This window comes from Anabas testudineus, chromosome 22, assembly GCF_900324465.2.
Source record: "Anabas testudineus chromosome 22, fAnaTes1.2, whole genome shotgun sequence".
NCBI lineage: Eukaryota > Metazoa > Chordata > Actinopteri > Anabantiformes > Anabantidae > Anabas > Anabas testudineus.
The window spans coordinates 2330592-2353241 of NC_046630.1; the positions used below are offsets into that span (position 1 = coordinate 2330592).

General features: G+C 42.7%; 1 protein-coding gene across 1 annotated transcript in view; it reads right to left on the reverse strand.

Moving 5' to 3' along the window:
• The window catches only part of LOC113148314 (transcription factor IIIB 90 kDa subunit-like), an 85587-nt gene that overhangs the window by 12681 nt on the left and 50256 nt on the right, over positions 1-22650 (reverse strand). Inside the window, exons 15-16 of the mRNA XM_026339977.1 lie at positions 22140-22195; positions 20308-20573 (exon numbers count right to left, since the gene is read on the reverse strand). Coding sequence (XP_026195762.1) covers positions 20308-20573; positions 22140-22195 — 322 coding nt within the window. The remainder of the gene's footprint in view (positions 1-20307; positions 20574-22139; positions 22196-22650) is intronic.

Genomic DNA, 22650 nt, shown 5'->3' on the forward strand with positions numbered 1-22650 from the left:
GAAATCCTTTTGCCTCGACTGTGTCAACAATAAAATCCTGTAATAATGAATGAGTAATGAAATAAATGTTTAATGTGAAGTCCAAGCAGCATTTGAAAAGGTGAAACTGAGCTGGTTCGTATAATAAGCACAATCTTTGGTGGACAAACTAATTAGTGCAATTCACAGATACTACTGCTGTAATACGAGTTGCACACTGATATGTTTTAATTTAAGGGACCAAATAACTTCTTTTTCAGACTTAAATGATGTTCAAAGTACTACATACGTGTCTTTAACACCTCACAATTACATAGTTCTGTCCGTGTAAAGCAAAATGTGATATTAAACCCATTACATCAGAAATTAAATGCTGAAAACAAGAAATGTTTGGAGCTGCAGGTACAGGGGGAGTAGATCTGGAGACTAGAGCTTTAATATGGTTCTTAAAAAAACATAACCACATAAAACACCATTTACCATGATCCTGTGGTGTTTGTGGGTTCAGCTCAGTCATTGAGTTTCTGATGCTAATGGAAAGTTCATATCTTCAGAAAGAAGATAAACGTTGGAAATAAATCCAAACGTTGGGTCACATAAGTATAAGCAAATGAATCCAGTTACTCGTTATTCTAATTTTCCTACTGCCCCTTAGGTGAAGCAACATTATTAGTCAGAGTGAACAGAGTCTGGGGATTTTAGTTCGTGGTTTTCGCTGAGTCTTGATTTTTGTTCCAAACTGAGAGAACAGCTAAATATTAACATTCTGTGAAGACTCCCTTCTACAAATAATACATATATTCATTATATTCATTACGCTCTTTATTACAGGATTTACTGTCGACACAATATAGGTGGAGGATTTCATTAAGATTACTACGGCTCGTCTCTCCCGGCTGCAGGCGACTGTCTCCGACGGTGTGAATGTGAGACGACACCAAACAGAGCGACAGGCCGACTGCGAACACAATCTCTTCCTAGACAGTCGCAGAGATAATCGGCAGTGAACGCACCACCGGCGGTAATTCCTGAGCAGCCGCCCCGCCATCCCACTGGCTGGAATTAGCATCGTTCCCGGAGGTTCCCCGCCCCCTACCCTGCCCACCCGGCCCGGATCTGAGCTCTCCCTGGAGACTTACAGTAAGTGCTCAACTCTCACTGATAACACAGACAGTGCGAGTGAGCTTTTAATTAATCTCCTTTAACCAGGGGAAAGGGGGGAAAGTGGGAAATCAGGGGGGGAGGCTGAGGGTAACTGTGAATTTGGCATCTTCACCCCCAACACTACATCTTCTTTGTCAAAGCTCATTAGAAAATCCCAGCCAGGCTGGTGAACCACTCCCTGCTGAGTGAACTATTCAGGGCTCTGTGCTGGTGCTAGACTAGACCCGCTCCCCTGGGCCCTGACCCAAACACTGAGAGGGGAGGAAGGGAGGGGGGAGGCAACAGGCGAGGGCGGGGGGTGAAGATGAAGGTGAGAACAAAGGAATAAAGAGTGAAGAGAGGCAAGGGAGCAATGTAGGAAAAAAAGGATGGAGAGGGAAGGTTGAGAGGAAGGAATGGAAACAGGTGAAGATGAGAGGGAAGGACACAAGGAGACAAGTAGGGAGGATACAAGGAGATAAAGAAATAGAGATCAAAAACGGGGGGAGGAAGGAAGGAGACGTAAGAACAAACAGAAGAAACAGTGAAGGAATCCAACATCCTATTATCGACCTGCAGGTAACTTCAGTCTAATTTGGATCAATAAATCAATTTAACACGATCAATTCTCGACACGTCTGCTGAAGTCAGATGGTTCCTCTGAGGCTGAATTAGGTTCGAATCTACATTAAATTTAACAGTGATGCTGGGGGGGGGGTGGTCTGAAAAAGCATTGTCCTGTAGCTTAGAGCTGACACCAAGAAGTTCAATTTCCTCAAAGACATTTATTATTATTACTTGTTTACAGCATCGATATGAAGCTAAACGAGCATTTTTCTGGCTGTGATGAGCCCCCAACTCTGCTTCACTGTCTTCAAGAAACTTAAAGTCAGAAACCATCAATAACTGCGTGGACTGGTCCTTTAAAATCAGCAGCTGTGTGAGGGAACATTAAACGTGACCCTCCTCTTGTTTGGCTTTACAAATATTTTCATTTCAGCTTGTTACAGAGGCGTCTCTGGAGTCTTTTACACAGAGAGATTTTCTACTGAAGCCAGCAGCTGCTCGTGTGTATAAAGTCTCACACACACACACACACACACACACACACACACACACACACACACACACATACACACACACGTCCTTTTTTACCACATTCACTTACCCCTTGATTTCATTTCCTGCATCACAGCCATTTTCATTTTAATACAACTCCCCTCATTTCACAGATTTCATAATCGCTGTGCAGCATGCTGTGACCCTGCTCACTTACATGATGCTCAGCGTGTGTGTGTGTGTGTGTCTCTGACATTCTGCTGTGGTGGTTTCGCTCGTTAACGTCGAGGTGAGACGTTTCTGTGAGCCTCTTGTTTTTAATCGTGCTCGCTGGTGATTGCATCTGTTGGTCTTTATATCAACGTCTATTTCCAGTCACTGCTTATGTGTTTCAGCTCTGCACAAATAAATGAAGACTAACCAGTGTAATGGAATAATTTGGTTATTCATACAATAATCCAATCAATAACATAACGAGGAGGAAGGATGAGAGCGAGAGGAGGAATCATCTGCAAACGGGGGGTCGAATGAAATTAGTTCTGCAATGAGCTCGTATGTAAATAAATGATGATAATAATCTGAGCCTCCAACTCGATTTTCCAGCTGGGGACTGGATTCATGCAGGATTCACACACATATACACACAAAGAAAAGCGCACACACTGCCTCCTTCAGCTCTTTAGCACAATTAAATCAGGCATAATCACAAAAACCCACACACGCAACTGTGGAGCCCACTCCTACTTTCCCAGACACAAAAGTACACAGAGTACACACACAACCCTGCATACAGACACACACTCGCACAGTCACTCTCTCAGTTGTGCAAAGTTGGGTCCATTCAGGCTGCAGTGCATTGTGGGCCGGTGTGCAGCTTGGCAGGAGGAGACGCAGATTCAGCCAAAAGGACTGATTGTGTTTCTCTCTCCTCTGGCCGCTGCATCCAGCACTGACCCCGTTCAACACACACACAGTAACCTGGTACTGTCAATTCACAGGGGACAGGATTATACAGACGGACGTGTGTGCACAATGCAAACACATTTGTATTCAGGCAGACATTCACACTCACTCTGCTGCTATACTCGTGAGGACTTTCCACTGACTCTTTAATTAACCTCTAACTAAAGAACAAATCAGCAGCCAGTGACTGGAAGTCGTACAGTGGACTGCACTGTAGCGTCCTGCAGCGATCCTTCCTGATTTTCTCTGATTAATCTTTTATTTCTTAGAGTATCTGCTGATGGAGTTCGATCCTCATCTACCCACAGTAAATGTTCATTGAACATTTGTCAACAGCAGCAGCTGAAAGTGAGAAGCTGCTTTCTGATAAGGAGACACAGCTCAGCACATAAACTCAGAGCCACTGTGCCCAAATTACTTTTTACATTCACACAGTAATTCTCACTCTCAGTGTAGATCCCAGCTGAGGAGAAGATTTAAAACCAGCAGACGGACACAGACAAAACATGTTAGAGCTAATTTCAGTTTAAATGTCAGTTGTATGCAGGTGGATGCTTTTTGTTTTTCTTGGCTGTGCAGCGGGTTCTGAAGTAAAAAGCCTCTGGATACAGAGGTGAAGGAAACACTGTCTGTGACAGCAGGGGGCCATATTTAATATGAACCCACTAGAACCCGTCCGTGGTCGTCTGATTAGAGCTGTGATGTTTTTACAGATAGACGGGATTTCTGGGTCAGTCCGCTCTGCACTGCAGCACTGCAGCGCTCGTCCTCCGCAGATATTTTGGGGACCATGAGAACTGAACAGAGATTAGTCGCGCATTGAGACGAGTGGTTGTTAATGGCTGTGGGCTAAACACACACACACACACACACACACCATAGTGTGTTAGAAGTGTGTGTGTGGTTAGAGGTTGGTGGCGTGACCAGAGGGAGGAATCACAGTGTTACACACCACTAATCACACAAATGGGGAGGATCACATGCCTTTAACACACAACTACACAGATCAGTGGCACAGAACCTGAGTGATCAAAGCATTAACAGGACTATGAACACACACACACACACACGTGCACGCGCCTCACTGTCACCTCATTGTTCTACAAAGGCAGCGACAAAGTCGCACTTGATTTTCCAGAATGAACTTGACTAAATTCGATCTCGGACACACCTCAGTACTTCAAATACACGATTTTCCATGATGCTCAAATTTCAAACGTCTCTGTTTCCTTTCACATGAGGCCGTCACCTCCCACACACGGTGACGGTGCATCTGACGCCCTTTGACCTTCTGCTGTCATTTAACTCACCGATACAAAAGAACAAAAGAAAAGGTATAAAATAAAACATTAGACCTGGATTCACAGCACAATCTGCCCTGAAGAGAACTGACGTCTCAACATCTCAGTTTCTCTCTTTAAAGAGAGACAGTACTCCTCTGTACTGATTCTTTTAAAATATGTAGTTTATTATAATAATAAACCAAAAATAAAATGCTAATAAGACAAAGAATGAATACATTTATGAATGGAAATGTAAAATAAGACGAGTGGAAGACAGGCTTCTCTATCCCAAGAGAGGAGAACAATAAAAACATAAGAACTCAGCATTTAGAAAATAAATAAATAAGTCTGGAAATCTACATAAAACATTTGGAAAAAATAGACAAAGACATGTTTGAGTCCCTGCTGTGTCTCACTGACGCTCTGAATCAAACAATCCAAAGTCAAATCTTCCAGTTTCAGGTTTCAGCTCAGTCTTAGTGACTCAGATCATGTTCAAGTTTCCAGAATCCAGTGACTCACATGTGAGTTTTCCACAGAACTGTGAGCAATATGGTTTCAAGTTGTCCAGTCCCGCTTGTCCCATTCTTATCACAACCTCTTAGGAATTACACTGTTGGCCATTTATGGGAAATCTTCTGTCACGACCAAACTAGGCTTGTAAAACGACGTTTGTTAGAACAACATCTGTAACTGAGCAGTTTTCTAAGGAAACTGTTGATATTGACCACGTGCCGTCCTGGGACTCCTCTCCTGCTGCCTGTCGGTTCCTCATCCTGATCAAATCCATCATAAATGTCTGAATGTGAACCATCAACACAAAAACATCAAATCCGATAAAGCAAATAGAAATTCTATAATGTGCTGATAGTGCAGACACAGCTTCAACACAGAAGAGTTTGGATGGGGAGAACAGCTCCAACAGAGGACTGAGGCCATCATTTATCACTTCTCCCAGTCCAACTCCATAGGGGCATAGCAACAGCAGTAACCGTGACCAGTGCTTCCCACAAGCATCTGTTAAGTGCTGCTGTTAAAATGAGATGCCTGGTAGATAGAGTGTGAACAAACTGAACACCTCCATCTTTTCAGGTGCCATGGTAACAAAATGGTTTTTCAGGGAAGCTGAAAACCGACCACTGAACAGGTCAAATCAGATATTCCAAATCTTCCCACAGCTCTCAAACTTTAAAACCTGCTTTTGTAACCAGAATGACCACATGGCAGTTGTCCGCCTCCACAAACCATTCAGGTTGTAGTTTACATGCGTATCGGACTCGTATTCTAACTTCAGCTCAGTGATTCCACCAGCTACCACACAAACAGAACTCTCCCACAGGTTTCTGTGCACGTTCTGTCAGACATCATGAAATTCCTCAGGTGTTACCGTGAGGCGTGAGGTCACAGTGACTTTGTGACCAACATCTAGAGTCATACTGAACATTTGTTGCTTATTCAGAATGGGATGGACGGACAAACTAAAACCAAACACATGAATCCTCCACCCATGGATGCTGCGCACGTCCATAACAACTGCATTGTGGTTTTGTGCCTCTAAATGGTGAAGTTACAGTTTACATGCGCGTCCACACTCAAGTGGATGTTTCCTGTATGACACACGTAGTAAAACATAATAGACCATTTAGGTCATTTTGACCTTTGACCGCCTAAATCTCATCAGTTCATCCTTTACTCCAAGTGGACATTTGTGCCAAATTAGGAGAAAGGAAGTGAGCATTTAAAGTTGTAATCCCTCCCAGTGGAACAAGCTTCCCACCATCAGCAGCAGGATCGTATTAGTATTCAAGCCCACACTGCAGACTTTACTCAGCTACCTCCCACTTCACTCACTTCTCTGTATTTCACATCCCTGCAGCCTTTTCCTGGTTGTTCCTGAGAGGTACCGGGTTGCTCTCTGGTTCTCTCACACATGATCACGTGTGTGTTTAGTGCTTCTCGTCTGTGTTCTTTGTTCCCTGTGAAGCACTTCAGTTCTGTTCTTTCACAGTGTTTTTGTCGAGAGTCTTTTGTTAACGTGGTGGATGTGTTAATGACTTTCTAAAAAGGCTAATGGCCTTCTACTCAGTCGGGTCACCTCTTTGCCTTCATCTCAGTTTAGCTGAGCCTTTTTCAACACTGTGAACAGGAGAAAGTCACTGCGGCAACAGAAATGACCGTAGCTTCTATAGCAGATAACTGATGGACAGAGTTTCTTTATTTTGCATTAAATAAAACATCATCTCATTACAAGATTTTTAGGTTTCAATGGGGTCAAAAGTCTGAAACAGATGGAAACTAACCACCAGTCTTTCAGACATTATACCATAAATGAACTGTTGCTACTGATGAATTAATCCGATGACTAGTTCCATCAGTTAAATATGGCTAAATAAATACCTACGTCCCAAAACACACAATGATCTCTTCTAATGTTCTAGTTTATCTGACTGATGATAACACAAAGAAATTTTTAGCAGATATCTGGGTATTTGTTTAATGGACAAATATCCAATTCCAATTTTAATATTCAGATTTTTTTTTTGACACTAAATCCAAGATATCAGTAGGAATTTAATTGCATTAAAATGAGCAAATACATTTCCACTTGGGCGCCTGACATCCCTCTCACTCAGAGCAGATCATGCTGTAGCCGTAAATTACTGAAGACTTGAGCTGTGTAAGAACGTGACGAGATAGAAGCCGAGTGCCAAATATGTCATCAGGAGCCGGCCATGGTAGCACAGCTACTGGAGAGCCCACTCTGACACACAGCTCGTTCCATGAATTTTCTACTAGGGAGTTAATTGTTTACTCTAAAATTCTAAAAAAAGGAATCACGGTGTCACAAAGGCCGAGGGGACGTCTTTATATGACTTGCTTGCATCAGAAAGCACAACCTGCCATTGGAACACAAACTTTTGCTGATGATGGACCTCTGTATGTTTATGTAGATATATAGTAAAATAAAAAAATAAAGTTGTATTCATTTACAACATGAACGTCAGCATCTGTTCATTATTAAATTAGCTTTTCTTTTAAAAACAAGGACAGAACTTCAGCTGCATTATTACTACATTTGTCTCCTATTTAGAGAGATGTCATTCGTCTGTGCATAAAGTTTGAGTTGAATGATGGTCACTATGAGCGTTCTCCCACCCTTTAAACCCACGTTTAGATTCTAAAGGAGAACGTTGTTATCGAGCAGAATAAAAGGTGTTCTACTGAGAACATAGCTCAGGGATGATTATAGCAGAATAAATTATGTCTGGTCCCCGTGGAGCTTTAGAGGGCCTGCAGTTTACATTTTGGAGGTTTCAGTGTGACAGCAGCGATTAATCTGAGCTCACTGGGAGACTCTTGGAGTCACTTGTGGAGGTCAAAGGTCAAACAGCCATCAACAGGCGCTGCTGGCAGCCTGTGGCGTTAAGGCTTTTCGGCAGCCCTCTGTCCCCATGGCAACGGTTTACAGCAGCGGGGAGTGGCTCCTGCCTCACCGTGTGACGCACCAGCGATGTATAAATCACAACCCGAGGAAAACAATGAGGCCACAGCCGCCTCTTCCCGATCCACATGTAGCTGTAGGACACGTCCAGGTCTCACAGCACGCGCTCAAACACTGAAACGTCTCACTTAACACTTAAGGTGTTTTTGTGTGAAAGGTGGAGTCCGAAAGTTTGACTATGTGGAAAAACTAAAAATAATTTAGCATCAGCATTTAGAAAAACAAGAAGTGTTATTTCGAGACCATACATTGAATCTATTTAAGTGAAAGTGTCAGGGCCACGTCGTTCTTCTATGCAAAGAGTCTTTATCAGCATCTGTTTCTGAGAGGGCAGCGCAGATGTAGCTTTCTTTAAACTGGTTCAGTTTCAGTTAAAGCAGCAACATGCAGACTAAAAGATTCAGAAGATTAATGCATCAAGCTTAGAAAAGCAACTTCACCCCAGAAACAGACTCGACTCAAGAACAAGACTCCAATTAACAATCTGTCAAAACAAAGGTCTGGGAGGAAAAGCTCAGATTTTTTCATCCTGCTGTATTTTCGACAGAGCCCCTGAATCTTGTCCGTGTAATAGAACGACTCTTTCTTTCCAGCCTTCTGTCTGTCTGCTGAACAGAGCAGAAATCTTTAACTGTAGGCGAGAAGCTCATCTCTTCAAAAAGGAACCTTGTGTACTGAACATCCTCCTCTTCTCTTTTGCTGAATCACATCTCGTCCTCCTCGTCCTCTTCCTCCTCCTCTGTTTGTTCTAATCTGCTCTTAAAGTCAGACAGAAAATCCCTCCGGCCTCCTCAGCTCCCATTTCTCTTCGTCATCCAAAATGACTCTAATTTCACTTGATTAATATTATACTACTACAACTCCGACCTTTGGCCTCTGTGTTATCAGCCGGTAATGATATCAAGTCGGAAGAATACATGACTAATAAACTGTCTCTTTTCTTAACACTTCCTTCCTACTCATCACTTTCCTCTTTAAAGAGGCTCAACAGAGAAAACAGTTGATGTGGGAGTCCTCCTTTCTTCTATCGCCTGACATACCCTTTTATTCCCGCCGTTCATGGAGACAGCGGCAGTGATAAGACACCCTCACCTTCATCTCCGTTTGTTTGACCTCATTCTTTGGACACATAACGTAGCTGAACCTAGACCTGACCAACTGCAGCAACCCCAGATCATAGCACTGCCCCCACAGGCTTGTACAATAGGCACTAGACATGATGGGTGCATCACTTCACTCTGGAATAAGGAAAATCTGGACTCATCAGACCACATGACATTCTTCCATTGGACAGTTCTTAACCCAGTTTTAGTAGTTTCATTAATCTTCTTAGATGATTTCTTTGCTTGATGCCAATAATTTGATCTGAAACAGATTAACATCTTTTCCACGACCACAGGATGTGTCTTCAGACATGTTTAAGAAATGAGAAGCATCAGTTAGAGTTAAATAACTTGTTGGCAGCTGAACAATAATCAGATAGTTTTAAGTGTATATTTGGTCTTTGTCTCTTTCTGGATATTATTTAGTTGTATTGTGTATTTTAACACGGCTCTATGACATACAAACAAATATTAGCAGTTACATTATACAGAGAGTCTGGCCCGGGGCTTTTCTGACTCCTACATGTGTTGAAGAGCTACCAGCACCAAGCATTGTGTCATTTCCGATTCTCTCTTTGTATCTTGTTTTTAAATTGTGTAATCCATCGCAGCAAACATCATGATCCCATTATTTTCAGGTTCACATGCAGATTGATGTGGAAGAAAACACAGCAGCACTGTTTGAGTTAGAAGGTTTAGATTTAAGCAACACTACTGATGACAAATCTGGAGAATCACCGTCGGTAAAAGACACATCAAGGTCGCTCTCTCCTGTTTACTTGTTCGATTAATGCTCTGTTTAAGAAATCACCAACTCTTCTACTGATGGTCTCTGTAGTTGCCATAACCCTGAGATATAGTTAAATGTTTTAATGAGGCCCGTGTCAGCGATGGACTCTATCATAATCCTGTAATGCAGAACTATAAAATGACCTTTAGTGTAAATGAAAGTCCATTAAATCACATCTGGTCTTTATACGAGTACGAGACACTTGAAATGACATGAAGTGCAAATGAGTTTCCTTCTTGCTGCCAACTAATGAATGAAGGTGCAGCTCTGTTCCTCCTGTATTTACTGTTCACTCAACATTTTCCCTGTGATCAGCCTCTTTTACAGTTTATCAGATTTTACAAATGACTCAAGCTAATACATTCATAGTTCTTTTCCTTCCTGTGTCCTCGCCTTCTTCCTACTGCCCCCGCCCCCCCCACACACACTCATCCATTTACCATAATAACAAAATGAAGACTCTTTCACTTCATGTCTTATTTGTCTCTCGTCCTTCAGTTGTGCTCATGTATCAACGCTTCGGTCTCTGTTCGGTGTCTATAGGAGGTCAAAGCAGGACAGAAGCTGCTTCACCCTTTTATTCCCACAGCTACACTTACTGTTTCCCATAAGCCTCACTGACGTCATGCCCCCCCCTCCTCCCATCGATTAATCTCTGCCTCGCTCCTGTCTCACTATCCAGCCTTTCACTAGCTCTCCCTCTCGTCTGTCTCACCCTCCTCCCCTCTCTCACCTGCCTCACTCATCCACTCGGCTGCGACTCTCTCTGTTAGGCTATCAGTCTCTGCCGGGTTTAGCAGCTCGTTCCTAATCAGCTTACTGCCAATGAGACTAAGCCTGAGCTGAAAAGGCGATTGAGGGAGGCCGTTTAGCCACTGGCTGACAACTGGCAATAGCTGGGGTGGGGAGGGGGGGGGTGTCAATAAAACTTAGCAGGGAAAGGGAATAAAATTTAAAAATGGAACTAATATATCATCTTGGGGTTTAAGAGAACAGACTTGAGAGTGGAGATAAAGAGGGACAAAAGATAAAGTATCTCAATGCACTTCAGCGGTACAGCGTCTCCTCCGGGGGGAAACTTCAGCTGCTAAGCCACGCTGAGGCCCCACGAGGCCATGAACTACCACAATCGCATCAACTCTTTTAGTGTCAACATTTTCAGTTGCTGGCTGGGCTGTTTTTTCTTTTTTCTGTGGCTAAGACGTGGATAAAAACGGGGATATTCTCCAAATGGCCCAGTTTTTAGAGTTCCCCTTGAAATTCCAGGCCTGGCTGTCCCATTAGTTACAGTGTGAGGCGCGCTGGAGAACAAAGGTTTGGCCGTTGAAAGCTGTTTGGATGAAGAGGCTGTGGAGGGAAAGCTGCTGTCGCTGCTGCAAGCAGAGCCGGATGTCCAGAATCAAAGAGATGCTCTCGTTTTTCAGTGCTTCATGAGACATGGCTCTGAGGAGGGTGGGGGGGTGAGAGGATTAAAAATCTCAACATCTCTGCAGATGAGAGTGGAAACGAAAGATGGAAATGGAAATGTGCTTCATTTAAAATGTGACCAAAATACTAAAACCTGAGATACCGGCCTCACGTCTGCGTGTGAAACCATTTCTGTTAATTTAGTGATTTATTGTCCAACAGGAAACATTTGTTCACTCAGTGTTTGTTGATTTATTTCTGTTTCATATAGAAGTAAAATGAAATTATCTGAGTTTTAGCCTCTTCCCAGAGTCCATAGCTGGTCATTGGGAAACAATGACGGCGTTAATTTATTAATTAATTTATACTGTGTCCTGATGTGCACATGATCTTTTCCTTTGAACCTTTTGAAATGTTGTGGTTTTCTGCTTTAATCTGTCATAAAATGTGATCTGATCTAAGTCAGTATAAACAAATACGATGTGACTAAAGTGATAACACAAATAAATTCTGATCTTTCATATCTTTATTGAGAACAACCATAAAACCATGGACGTCTCATGTGTGGCTCTTAACGTACAGACATTCTCACATTATCCTGAAGAATCTTTGTCGATGCAGATGTGTGTGTGTTCTTTTCAAATAATTCAATCTCAGTTTCATCAGTCCACAAAACATTTTGTCAATGCTGTGGAGTGTCAATGTGCTCTTTGACAAACTTCAGGCTGCAGCAATGTTCTTTTTATTACAGCAGCTTCCTTCATGGTGTCCTGTCATAGACACCCCGCTAGTTCAATGTTTTACCTACTGTAGACTCATGAACACAGATGTTAGCCAGTTCCAATGATGCCTTCAAATCTTTATCCGTCACTCTGGGTTGTTTCTTTACCTCATTGATTCTTGTTCTCTTGGGATCATTTTGACTGGAGAATTTCTAAAGTCTCTTACATCACTTTTTAACCCTTTCCAGCTTCATGTAAATCCACAATTCTTGATCGTAGACCCTCTAAAAGCTCCTTTTGGTGAGGCGTGGCTCACATAAGAGTATTCTTCTTGTACGGAGCAAACTCAAAAAGTTTACAAGACAAATTTTTCAATTCAATAGTTATTCACATACTTTTTCCACTATCAATATGAGATTTTTATGGTTGTCCCTAATAAAGACATGAAAGATGTGAATTTTTTTGTGTTATTATCATATTTGTTAATGCTCTTGACTTAGATGAAGATCAGATATGGACATGCCAAGACACTAAAACACTCTGCAGAAGTAAAGGAAGCTATAAAATCAATAAGTGCTGGTTTGTCACTAGGAACAAATCAAATCCTTTCACATTGTTAACATAGTTTTAATTAGAGCAGCTGTGAGTACAACGTTGGTCGTGTAAATAAACTTGTCTTGGCTTTAAAACCATCATCATAACCTTAGTTCCTGCAAAGTTTACACTTTGCGGAAACGAGGTTTTAATCTCATCGTGCCCCCATTCATTAGGTGGGTGGTGGAGAGTCCCAGGAGTGAGGGAGGGTGGAGCACCCAGGACCCTCTGTCCGTCTGTTTGTCTGCTGCTAACCTCCACCAGCATCCAACGGCTCATTGGTCACAGTTTGCAGGGGGAGGGTAGAGTGAGAGCTGCGGGATCAGAGACTCGCAGGGAGGGGCTGCAAACCACAGACAAATTATACACCCTCCCCTAACACAGCTGGCCACATAACGAGGAAAAACATCCTCTTCCATCAAGTATATGATGCAAACTGCAGCCAGCAGCTCTGATGTCTCACATTTCACTGCGGGTGGAGATTCAACCAGAGTTCGGTCGGGTCAGGGTTCGATCTACCGCTTCTTTACTTTTTTTTATACCGGTGACTTTTTGACTTTCACACGACACCTGCTTCATCAGCCTGAGAAAACAAATTGTGAACCATTTCCTTTTTCTCTCCCGTCCTCTGGCACAGCTTTGGACAAGTGGTGGCAGCAGCAACATCTGGCCACGAAAGTGCTGAGTGTTCAGTTTCTCTCCAGTGCTGGCCTCAGTGTGTGGTTCCCATTTACATTTCTGGAAAACCAACACAGACCAAAATGGTTGCCCCGGCCCCCCTCCCTCTGAGGAAAAAAAAATGCTGTCAGGAATTTTCTTTTTCTTTTCCATCTCTTCTCACTAAAGAAGTTTAAGGATCAGACGAGTTCTCTACAAAGAAAATAAAGAAAAAAAAAAGTCTGAGTGTGAAAACAACAGATGAACGAGCAGCGAAGCGCAAAGAGCGACTGAGAGGAGGAAAAATATCACTGGAGGGCAATTATCTGGGCTATTTCTGGAAGACTGCTTTTCCATCCTGCAGTAGGGATGGAGGGAACAGGGAGGGTCTGTTTGGCAGCTGGCTGGAGGAGGTGGACGGTGTAGAAACAGGAGGGGGGGGCGGGGAGGGTAGGGGGGGGTAGGAGAAAGAGGGAGAAGTAAATGAGTGCATGAACCTCGAGACGGTCCAGTACAGTGAGGGTCCTTCTGTCCCCGAGTTAGCAGGAATACAGAGAGGAACGACAAAACAAAGACAGGATGACGGAGGGAGGAGAAGAAGAAGAAGAAGAAGAAGTCTTTATCTGCTGGATTAAAACGTGACAAAGATGATCTGATACCCAAAAGAAACAAATTAAAACAATAAATGAAATAATGGAGGAACAACGTGTTCGCAAGTTTGCAATTTACAGAAAGTCTCCATAAAACAGCAAAATGTGTTTTTCTTGTAAAATACTGGATCATTTAAATCGTCAGACCTGTGTTTATACTGTAGTGATGTCTCGTGGACGTGCAGCCAGACATGAGGAGGAACGAAGCCTACAGATTAAATGTAGTCGCAGTGTCGCAGCGTATCTGTAGATATGTTAAGATGGGATGCAGAATATAGCATTTGAGTAATTTCAGATTTATCAGAGGCCAGAATGCTGCTGAGACAAAAATGTACGACTCTGTTACAGCATCATCTTCATTTTATCCTTCATCTTGACGATTATCAAGAGCTGAACTGGTCACTGCAGGACGGTGCTGGATGACTTTGTTGGTTCAGTGTCGTTCCTGAACACTTGTAGTCTGAGGCGTCTACATCAGCACCACACTGAGCCGACAAAGTGGTGGGTTTCCTCTCACTGAGCCACAGGAAGTCGAGATGCACCAAAACACTCGACTGTTTTTCCACTGCTCCCCACAGCAAAGTGAAGTTGTTTACCTTGATGGGGTGTTGGAGGTACGGAGCCACACAACCGAATTAAAGTCTGATGCCTGCAGCCCTTTGCAGCTTTGTACTATTCCTCCCTGCAGTATTTAAAGAAACAGTTTGAGAGTTTTCAAGCTGCTCTTAATACAAAATTGAGGTGCATATGCACACTCCTCTCCAAAAGTATTGGAACAGTGAGGCCAGCTCCTTTATTTCTGCTGTAGACTGAAAACATTTGGGCTTAACATTAAAGATCATCAGCTTTTATTTCCCGGTGTTTACATCTGGATCCGATACAAAACTTAGAAATTAGCTCCTTTTGTTTGAACCCACCCATGAGGACTGTTCAGCACAACACCAGAGAGAATGGGAAATATTCACAACGTTTCCCCCAAGTGAGAACGAGTCTGACACAGACAGTGACTATGTTTAAAGGAGCAGGGAAAGCTTTGTTTATATGAACGTCTGTTCAAGTTGATTTTAATTCAAACACTGAATTTCCATACTTGAGTCTCATGCTGGATTTAATACCTCCGACCAAATATTTATACTCATTTCAGCTTTTTCAAATCAGAGTTATTGGCCCACAATCTTCAGAGAGACGCCAAAAACGTTCTTACAAAAGAAAAGAAAAAGTCAAACAGCTTCCAACAGCAATTAAAGCGTCAAAATAAATTCTCCCATCCAGGAAGTCCAGTCCAGTTCACTAACACTGACTGACAACAAAAGCTCTGTTCTCTAAATGAAGACAAGTCCGGCAAACCAAACAGGAACTGATTACAATCAAACCAAAAACTCAAGCGTCAAACTCAAGTTGACGTAAAAACGTAGAGCAACGTTGCGCAGCAACAAAATCCCCCTTTGACCTTTAACAACAACAACAAGTTAAGGACGATATCAACAGAGTCCTAACAGCTCTAACTTTGCCCCTTGCTGCTTTCTGTTTACTCCGACTGGACCCTCAATCGTCACAGCAGCTTCACTGCTCATCTTCAAGTTCTGCCATCAAACTTGAGTGAAGTGAGACAATTTTACATCATGTTTGGTAAAGTGCAAACACTTCAGTGTGGAGATGAAGAGAAAAGATGAAAGAGACAAAACAGGGAGGAAAAAACTACAAGAGAAGGAAAAAAGACAAAGAACTCGTTAGCAAGTTGCAAAAGCCCAAAGCTAGAGCCGACCTGATGGTGCAGAGTGATACAACAGGCCTGTAGCTGCTGCTGAGGGCTTTTAACTGAGAGACAGAGACATGGAGGATTAGAAAAGTAGGCGAGAGAATAGAGGACAGGCAGAGGAGAGAGGAGGAGGTCGGGAGAAGGGAAAAAAAAAAGCAAAAAGTGGGATGAAGCAGAGACGAAATTGGACGAGTGAAACAAAGAAGATTGAAAAGAAAGTGGGAGGAAATTGAGGGGAAAGAACGAGAGCGATGAGGAGGCACTGGAAGGAGAAGGTGAAGGAAAGATGTGAGGAGGTAAATGTGTAGAAATTGTAGAGATAAAGAAAGTGGCGGAAAAGTGGATGGAAGGTGGTGAACGGGGCTGATTTTTAAAAGCAGAAGACATGATGGGAGCACAATGATGAAAATGGGTCTGTTTTTAGGAACGAGGATATCGCCTCAGGCTGGAGGAAGACCTGAAGATGACTGAAATCTCAGGACTTGACACGCAACACGATGACACTCTGCACCAGCAAAGAAAAGGCGATTTAGTCTCATCATTTAAGAATATGATGAGACAGGAAAGTCTTCAAGAACCAGACTTTAAGTGTTTTCTTTTACACCAACAACCGAGACCGGCTATGTTTTACAGGACAGAGCTGCTGCAGCTGTAATAATTTATTATGCAGTTCACAAAGAAGAAGGCAAAGCGCCACGATGTCATGAGACGGTGACAGAAATACGCAACGTTTGTTTATATTTGTTCTGTTGATTGTTGCAGAAACTGGGCAAAAATCTAAATTAGCCGTCATGTAGGTGGCACAGTTCATCATTGACAAGTTAAAGGTACATGAATTAAGTTAAGTTGTCTAATAAACTTAGACATTATCAAATTATTTGTCTCTAAAAAGATAAAAGATGTTGAGATTTATGTTTTGTTCTAGTATCTGACAACTAGTTATAAAAATTAGTCACAGTTGACCTCGAAAGAACTCTACCACCCGTTATTACACGTGTTTATTGAATTGTTAACTAGATTTTATCACCACTGAAAAGTCTGCATACTGGGTTAATAACATAACTCATCAGCATGTATTTGGCTTTTTACCGTTCATTTGAATTTGAAATACATTTCTGTGACGATCGGTATGTAAATGTTCACACAGCTTCAAAATAATCAAATCAGTGTCACAACCAATAAAGCAAAGAACAGAAACACGCAGGCTGAAGTCAAAACACATTACGCCTCCAAAAGTCACAATATTTATGAGCAAGCTATGAACAATTCAGACAATTTTAATATTATTTGCATTTTATTATGAGTAACTAGACGGGTTCAAGTGGATGTCTGAGCACCAAAATAACGAGACGTGCCTGCAGAAAGGAGAACAAGAGAATAACTCCAGGCTGATCTTCAGAGCCTAAAGCAGGTCTGACGCAGAGCAAGAGCCCAAATCGACAAGAGCAAACCCTCAAGTGGAGAACTGGGCGCAGGCAGGAGCCTGGAGGAGGAACCAGGAGAGGGAGGGGAGGCCGGCGCAGCACAATGCCTCAGTGTAGCCCCTCAGCGAGGCCTCGAAACAAGGCACAATGGATGCACTGTCAGCAGCCTTCTCCTGCACTTTCATAGGTCTCCCTGACACCAGGCCTCTCCCCTTTTTCAATAACCAGCACAACAACCTTTTCAGGGGCCGGAGCAACAGTCTGCTCCTTGACCACCGGGCTGAAAGAGACCATTCTGTGCTCAACGGCCGCTGGTTGAGATGGTTTTTGTGCTTCCTGTGATTTTTTTCATTCCATTGCTGCCACTGACATGCTATTAGAGAATGGGAGATTATCACCGTGTAGCTGCTCGCTAAGCCGTGGGGCTTTTTCTTGTTCTTAATGGCTTGTGGGTAGAGCTACTGAAAACCGAAAAACCGCAGGGGTTGAAAGCATTGTTGTTCATTCAGTGCAACAAAGTGCAGAGTTCAGCGATTTCTGGATAAATGGATGGAGCAAGTTTCCATTCAGTGAAGAAAGAAAGAAGTAAATATGAAAGAAAGTGTGAAATGAAAAATTCAGAACGGAGATGAACATCAATGATTCACTGACGAGACAGGAAAGCATTTTCAAAACTGACTGGTCAAGCACTTCAGGTAAGAGCATCCATTCTTAAAAACACCAGACAAGGCTTGAATCAGTGATGACCCTCTTCAGAGAGAGTAATACCAAAACAACCGGAGATGATCTTTCATTCATAGAGCCTCTCGGCTTTCCAGGGAAGAGATCTACTACATTCTGGCAGCAGCCATTAACCAACTGGAGCGGCTCAAATCCAGCAGCCCTCAGCTCCATTCAGTCCACTGCTCCTGTTAGTTTGGTGCAATCACAACATCTCATTGATAAATACAGGGTCAGACTATGGATCAAGATATTTTACCGTTCAAGAGCATCTACATCAAAATCTCAGTTTTCTATGAACTGATTTTACAGCTAGTTAAATGTCAAAATAGTCAGCGAGACTTATGGAATCTGTCTGGAAAACTGTGGCTAAGAACCCAAAGTCCTCTGCGGGGTTCAGAGAACCTACATGAACATCTCAGTAACACACCATCAATCAGGTCTTTATGGTTAAGCAGAGTCTGTTTGGAGTTTACCAAAGAGAACTCATCCACTACGCCTGTGGTGAAGCATGGTGGTGGCAGCGTCATCATATGGGAGGAACAGGGAGACTGATCAGACTCAGACAAGAATGAATACAGCCACATCCAGAGAAGTCCTGGAAGGGACTTAGCCTGATGACCTTTATCACCACCATGATCTAAAGCAAACACTCCTTCAGTGGCACAGACACCTCCCATTCAGTCTGAGGATCTGACAGGAAGAAGCTTCTGAAGACAGATTCAAGAGTTTCCAACACCGTAATGAATTAACCGATACTTTCCCTGAATGTATTTTTACTCAAGTTCTACTTGAAACGGAGTATTTTCCAATAGTTTTCTTGCAGCTTCTGTTTAAATAAATAATCTAAATTCTTCTTTCTCGCTGATTCAATCTGGAAACAGTGAAAACGACGTTTATTTACAACATTGAGGATCCTTTCCATCCTTGTGTTTTGTAAGACGGATGAATCAGACCCTTCAGCAGGAGGATGCAGATTAAAGCCTCTGCTGAAGTGTCCTCGAGCAAGACACTGCATCACTGCCACTGTGCTGCAGCTGACCTCCGACCTCCCTGTGGAGGGGAGCGAACACAAAGGCAATTTCCCTTCAACAATCAATAAAGCATCACATTACCGTCCTCTAAATGGGAAGTGCTGTAATGTGTCATAATTTGTGTCATTAATCAATCTGTCAGAGTCTGTGTGTGTGTGCGTGTGTGTGTGTGTGTGTGTGTGTGTGTGCATGAGTGTGTGCATGTGTGTGTGTGTGTGTGTGTGTGTGTGTGCGTGTGCATGTGTGTGTGTGTGTGTGCGTGTGTGTGTGTGTGTGTGTGTGTGGGGATTTGAAGCCCGAGGCTGCAGCTTACGTCCAAACAGTGACGTCGGTTTTATTTCCTGTTATTGACTTTTTTATTTTTTATTTTACGTTTTGTTGTCCAGTTAAATCAGGACTAAACAAACTAATTGGCTCACACGACACGAGTCACACATTGAAGGTTGATGGTTAGTTGTTTCAGTCTCAGTGTTTCCAGGACACTTGGACACGTGGACACGTGGACATGAAGGTCCACAGATTTAAGCACCAACTTTGACATTAATAAGATGATAGGTGTTAGAACAGGCTAATACAAATTAAATTATTATTATTTTAAAACACATTTCTGTCAAACACAACAGCTCAAGGTGGGAGGAGACATCACTAAACAGCCGCCTCTGTCCGACTCCAATAAAACATCAAGCTGGACCAGAAAACCAACACTAAGTGTAAGAGGTTTAAAAAATACATAGGAGTCATAGGAAACCAATTTCCCCCAAAACCAAACAAACTAGAAAAAACCCTCAGCTTCTGTCCGTGCACCCATTAAATTCATCTGAGAGGTGAATACATGTGGTGAAAGGAGGCAGGAGAGCAGCTATCAGGGACAAATCCTGCACACAAGACGCACTTTAGATCGTTTTTACATCCTGTCTGGAAGAAAAAACCAAAAACCGAGACAGAGAACTGGGATCCATCTGGGCGTCAGGTGTAGTCTCACCTTCATGAGTGAGAGAAACTAAAGATGGGCGGAGAGGACCTGAGTGGCAGGAGGAACGTGAGTAAACAGCATCTATCCAGCTCATCTTCATTCAACAGCTGTTTGCACTGGGTGGGGGGGTCTGAGCAGGCGCCAACATAATTAAATATGGATTTACGTACTTCAGGTGTTTATACTGAAGGATGACGTGACAGGTAATAAGGTTACTCAGAAGTATTTATGATGACGGACGGAACAGCTGAATTATTGATTAAAAACACACATTGACCACTTGACCACATTAATTCAGCATCTCCTCAGAACAGCTGTCATCTGTTAGAGGTCACGTTTACTCAAGACTTAGACATAGGAGCTGTTTAATATGTTCACAATATGAAAAGTTTAATGCTGAAAGAGGAGCTGGATGTAAAGGACGAAACTAGCATTAAGTTCTAGGTGAAACTAAACAGCAGCAGGTTTTAACAAACCACCGATGAAACCTGGTTTTCATCCATGAAAACCTGGTTCAACATGCTACAAACACGCTGTCCACCAACCTTTTTCCCAGGGTGCTGAGCGGCGTGCTGAGGCTCAGCGGAGCTCGTGCTGGTTTGTTGTTGCGACCGGCGAGCTTGGTGGCAGTCGATGGCGTCTTCGGGGACTCGGCCTTGCGAGCCGGGCTGGCGCCGGGCTTGACGTTCAGGTCCTTCAGGACGTCGTAGTTGATCTTGGAGGAGATCTTCTTCTGCTCCAGCATCTTCTCAATCGCCTCGTCTGCCGTGCTGGCTCGGATCTGGGGACGCCTCTTTGACGGGCCTCTCGGCTGTCACGATTTTAAAAAGAGAACAAACACACTCAGGAAAACGTTTACGCAGCTCAGGTACAACATCTAAAACATGCACATCTATTAGTTATAAAGGTTATTATTATTATTATTATTATTATTATTATTATTATTATTATTATTATTATTATAACCCCTCATATTAACTTCAGGCTGCTGTTACCAGGCCTTAAATAATCAGCCACTGTATAAAAACGGCTTTATTTTACTAAACCAGACGTATGAATCAAACAATATAAGAAGATTTAAATACTATTTAGATCCCTTTAAATCGTATCAGTGTCTGTTTTATGAGATTAATGTTTATATCCTCAGCCAACATGCTGATATTTAGCAGGTTTAATGTTTAACGTGCGGTGGTGACGTCCTTTGTTTATATATCACCACAGTAGTAGTTTGAACTAATGATGCTGCTACATTAACAGGGGATCAGACTTGTTAGGGATGAATTCTCTTTATCCAGCACAGTTGTTCTGTTTGTGTAAAAATAGAGTTAATGAGGTGAATTCCAACTGAACCGGCTACAAACACTAATCAAAAGTTTAATGAATCAAAGTTTCCAGTTTCCAGTATTAGTCAGTAACATTATGTCAGTAACAACTTCTTTTCCTGAAGCTTCACAAACGTCACATTAGAACCAGGCCATGATAAATGACCTTCTAGCTGATCAAACTTTATTCCAGTTCCATTTACTCTGGCAGACTGGGGTCAAATGTTATCTGCAGATATTCCTTCCTATTAGACCATCTGGGTCTCAGATTGGAGGGATTTGTCCTCTGAAATGAGTGAGTTTCATTTCAGACAATCAACAGCACAGAACACGTTCATAAAATCGGTAATTTATCTCAATTAAGACACAAGATTGAGGTTATCACCCAGCGTGAGTTATTCCACATTAACCTTCACCTCATTCCAAACTCTGGCTGCAGAAAAAAACAACTTTCTGTTTACTAAAACTTCCACACGACTCCGTCTGTGAAAAGGTTTCTTCACAGACCCAACACCACAGTCGGACATGTCCGACCCCCCCGACTCGAAGCGTCACCCTAATGTCTGCTCACTTTGTTGTGCAGAAACAGAACCAGAATACCCTCTGTGGTATTTATTCATCCTCGTGTCTGTGATGTTGGATCAGTGCAGTCAGGAGCTGCATGTCTCATTAGATCAGTTCCACTACAGTCAGGGCAGCTAGTTAAAAGCAGGGAGCAGATGTTGGATCTGCACTGAGCCAGAACCAGTAACAGGAAATGAGAAGGAACCAGTAGCTGAGGACTTAATGCTTCTCTCTGATGGTCTGTGTGTCACAGATTTAGATGATGAACAAACATCTCTCACAATAGATTTAAACCAGGCCTTTGCTGAGGAAGCTGCTGTGAGAAGTGACGATGCAATGAGGGAATGAAGTGGTGCAGGTTCTGAAGCCTCAGGTTGTAAAACAGATTGAACATGAAATCTCACTACTGATTCATCTCATCTCGGACTGATCCTCTCTATTTCAACTCTATTAGACCATCACACAGCATCTTATCAGCTGAGTGCCGTTACCTTCTTCTCTTTGTAGATGCCGAGCTCCTTCTCCTTCGCTATCTTGGCCTCCTTTTCTGAAAGCAGAAAAAAGAAACATGACCCTTTTTTTATTCAGGTCTTGATGCACAGACAGTGTGAGCATCTCCAGTTACACTCAATATTTCGCTTCATGTATGTGAAGCAGCGCAGAGCGTAATAGAGCGTGAGGCAGGTGGTGATTAAAGCTGCAACTATCCACCTATTGTTAAAATGAATGGTCGACTATGTGAGTTCATGTTCATGCAGCAACTTTTAAGTTTAGCTTGAGGTTGTTTTAAAATAAAAATCCCTTTTTCCTTCCTTGAATGAATCAAACAATCAAACAATCCATCTAAATAAAACAACCGGATGTCGATGTCGAAGTAAATGTGCATTCTCTGCTGGAACCACATCAATCACAATTTTAGAATGAAACGGAGGACAGTCAGCGTTTCCACGTGGTCTCGTGAGGGTCGCCTTCTTCTGAGAGCAGATCTTCTCTGCTGCAGAG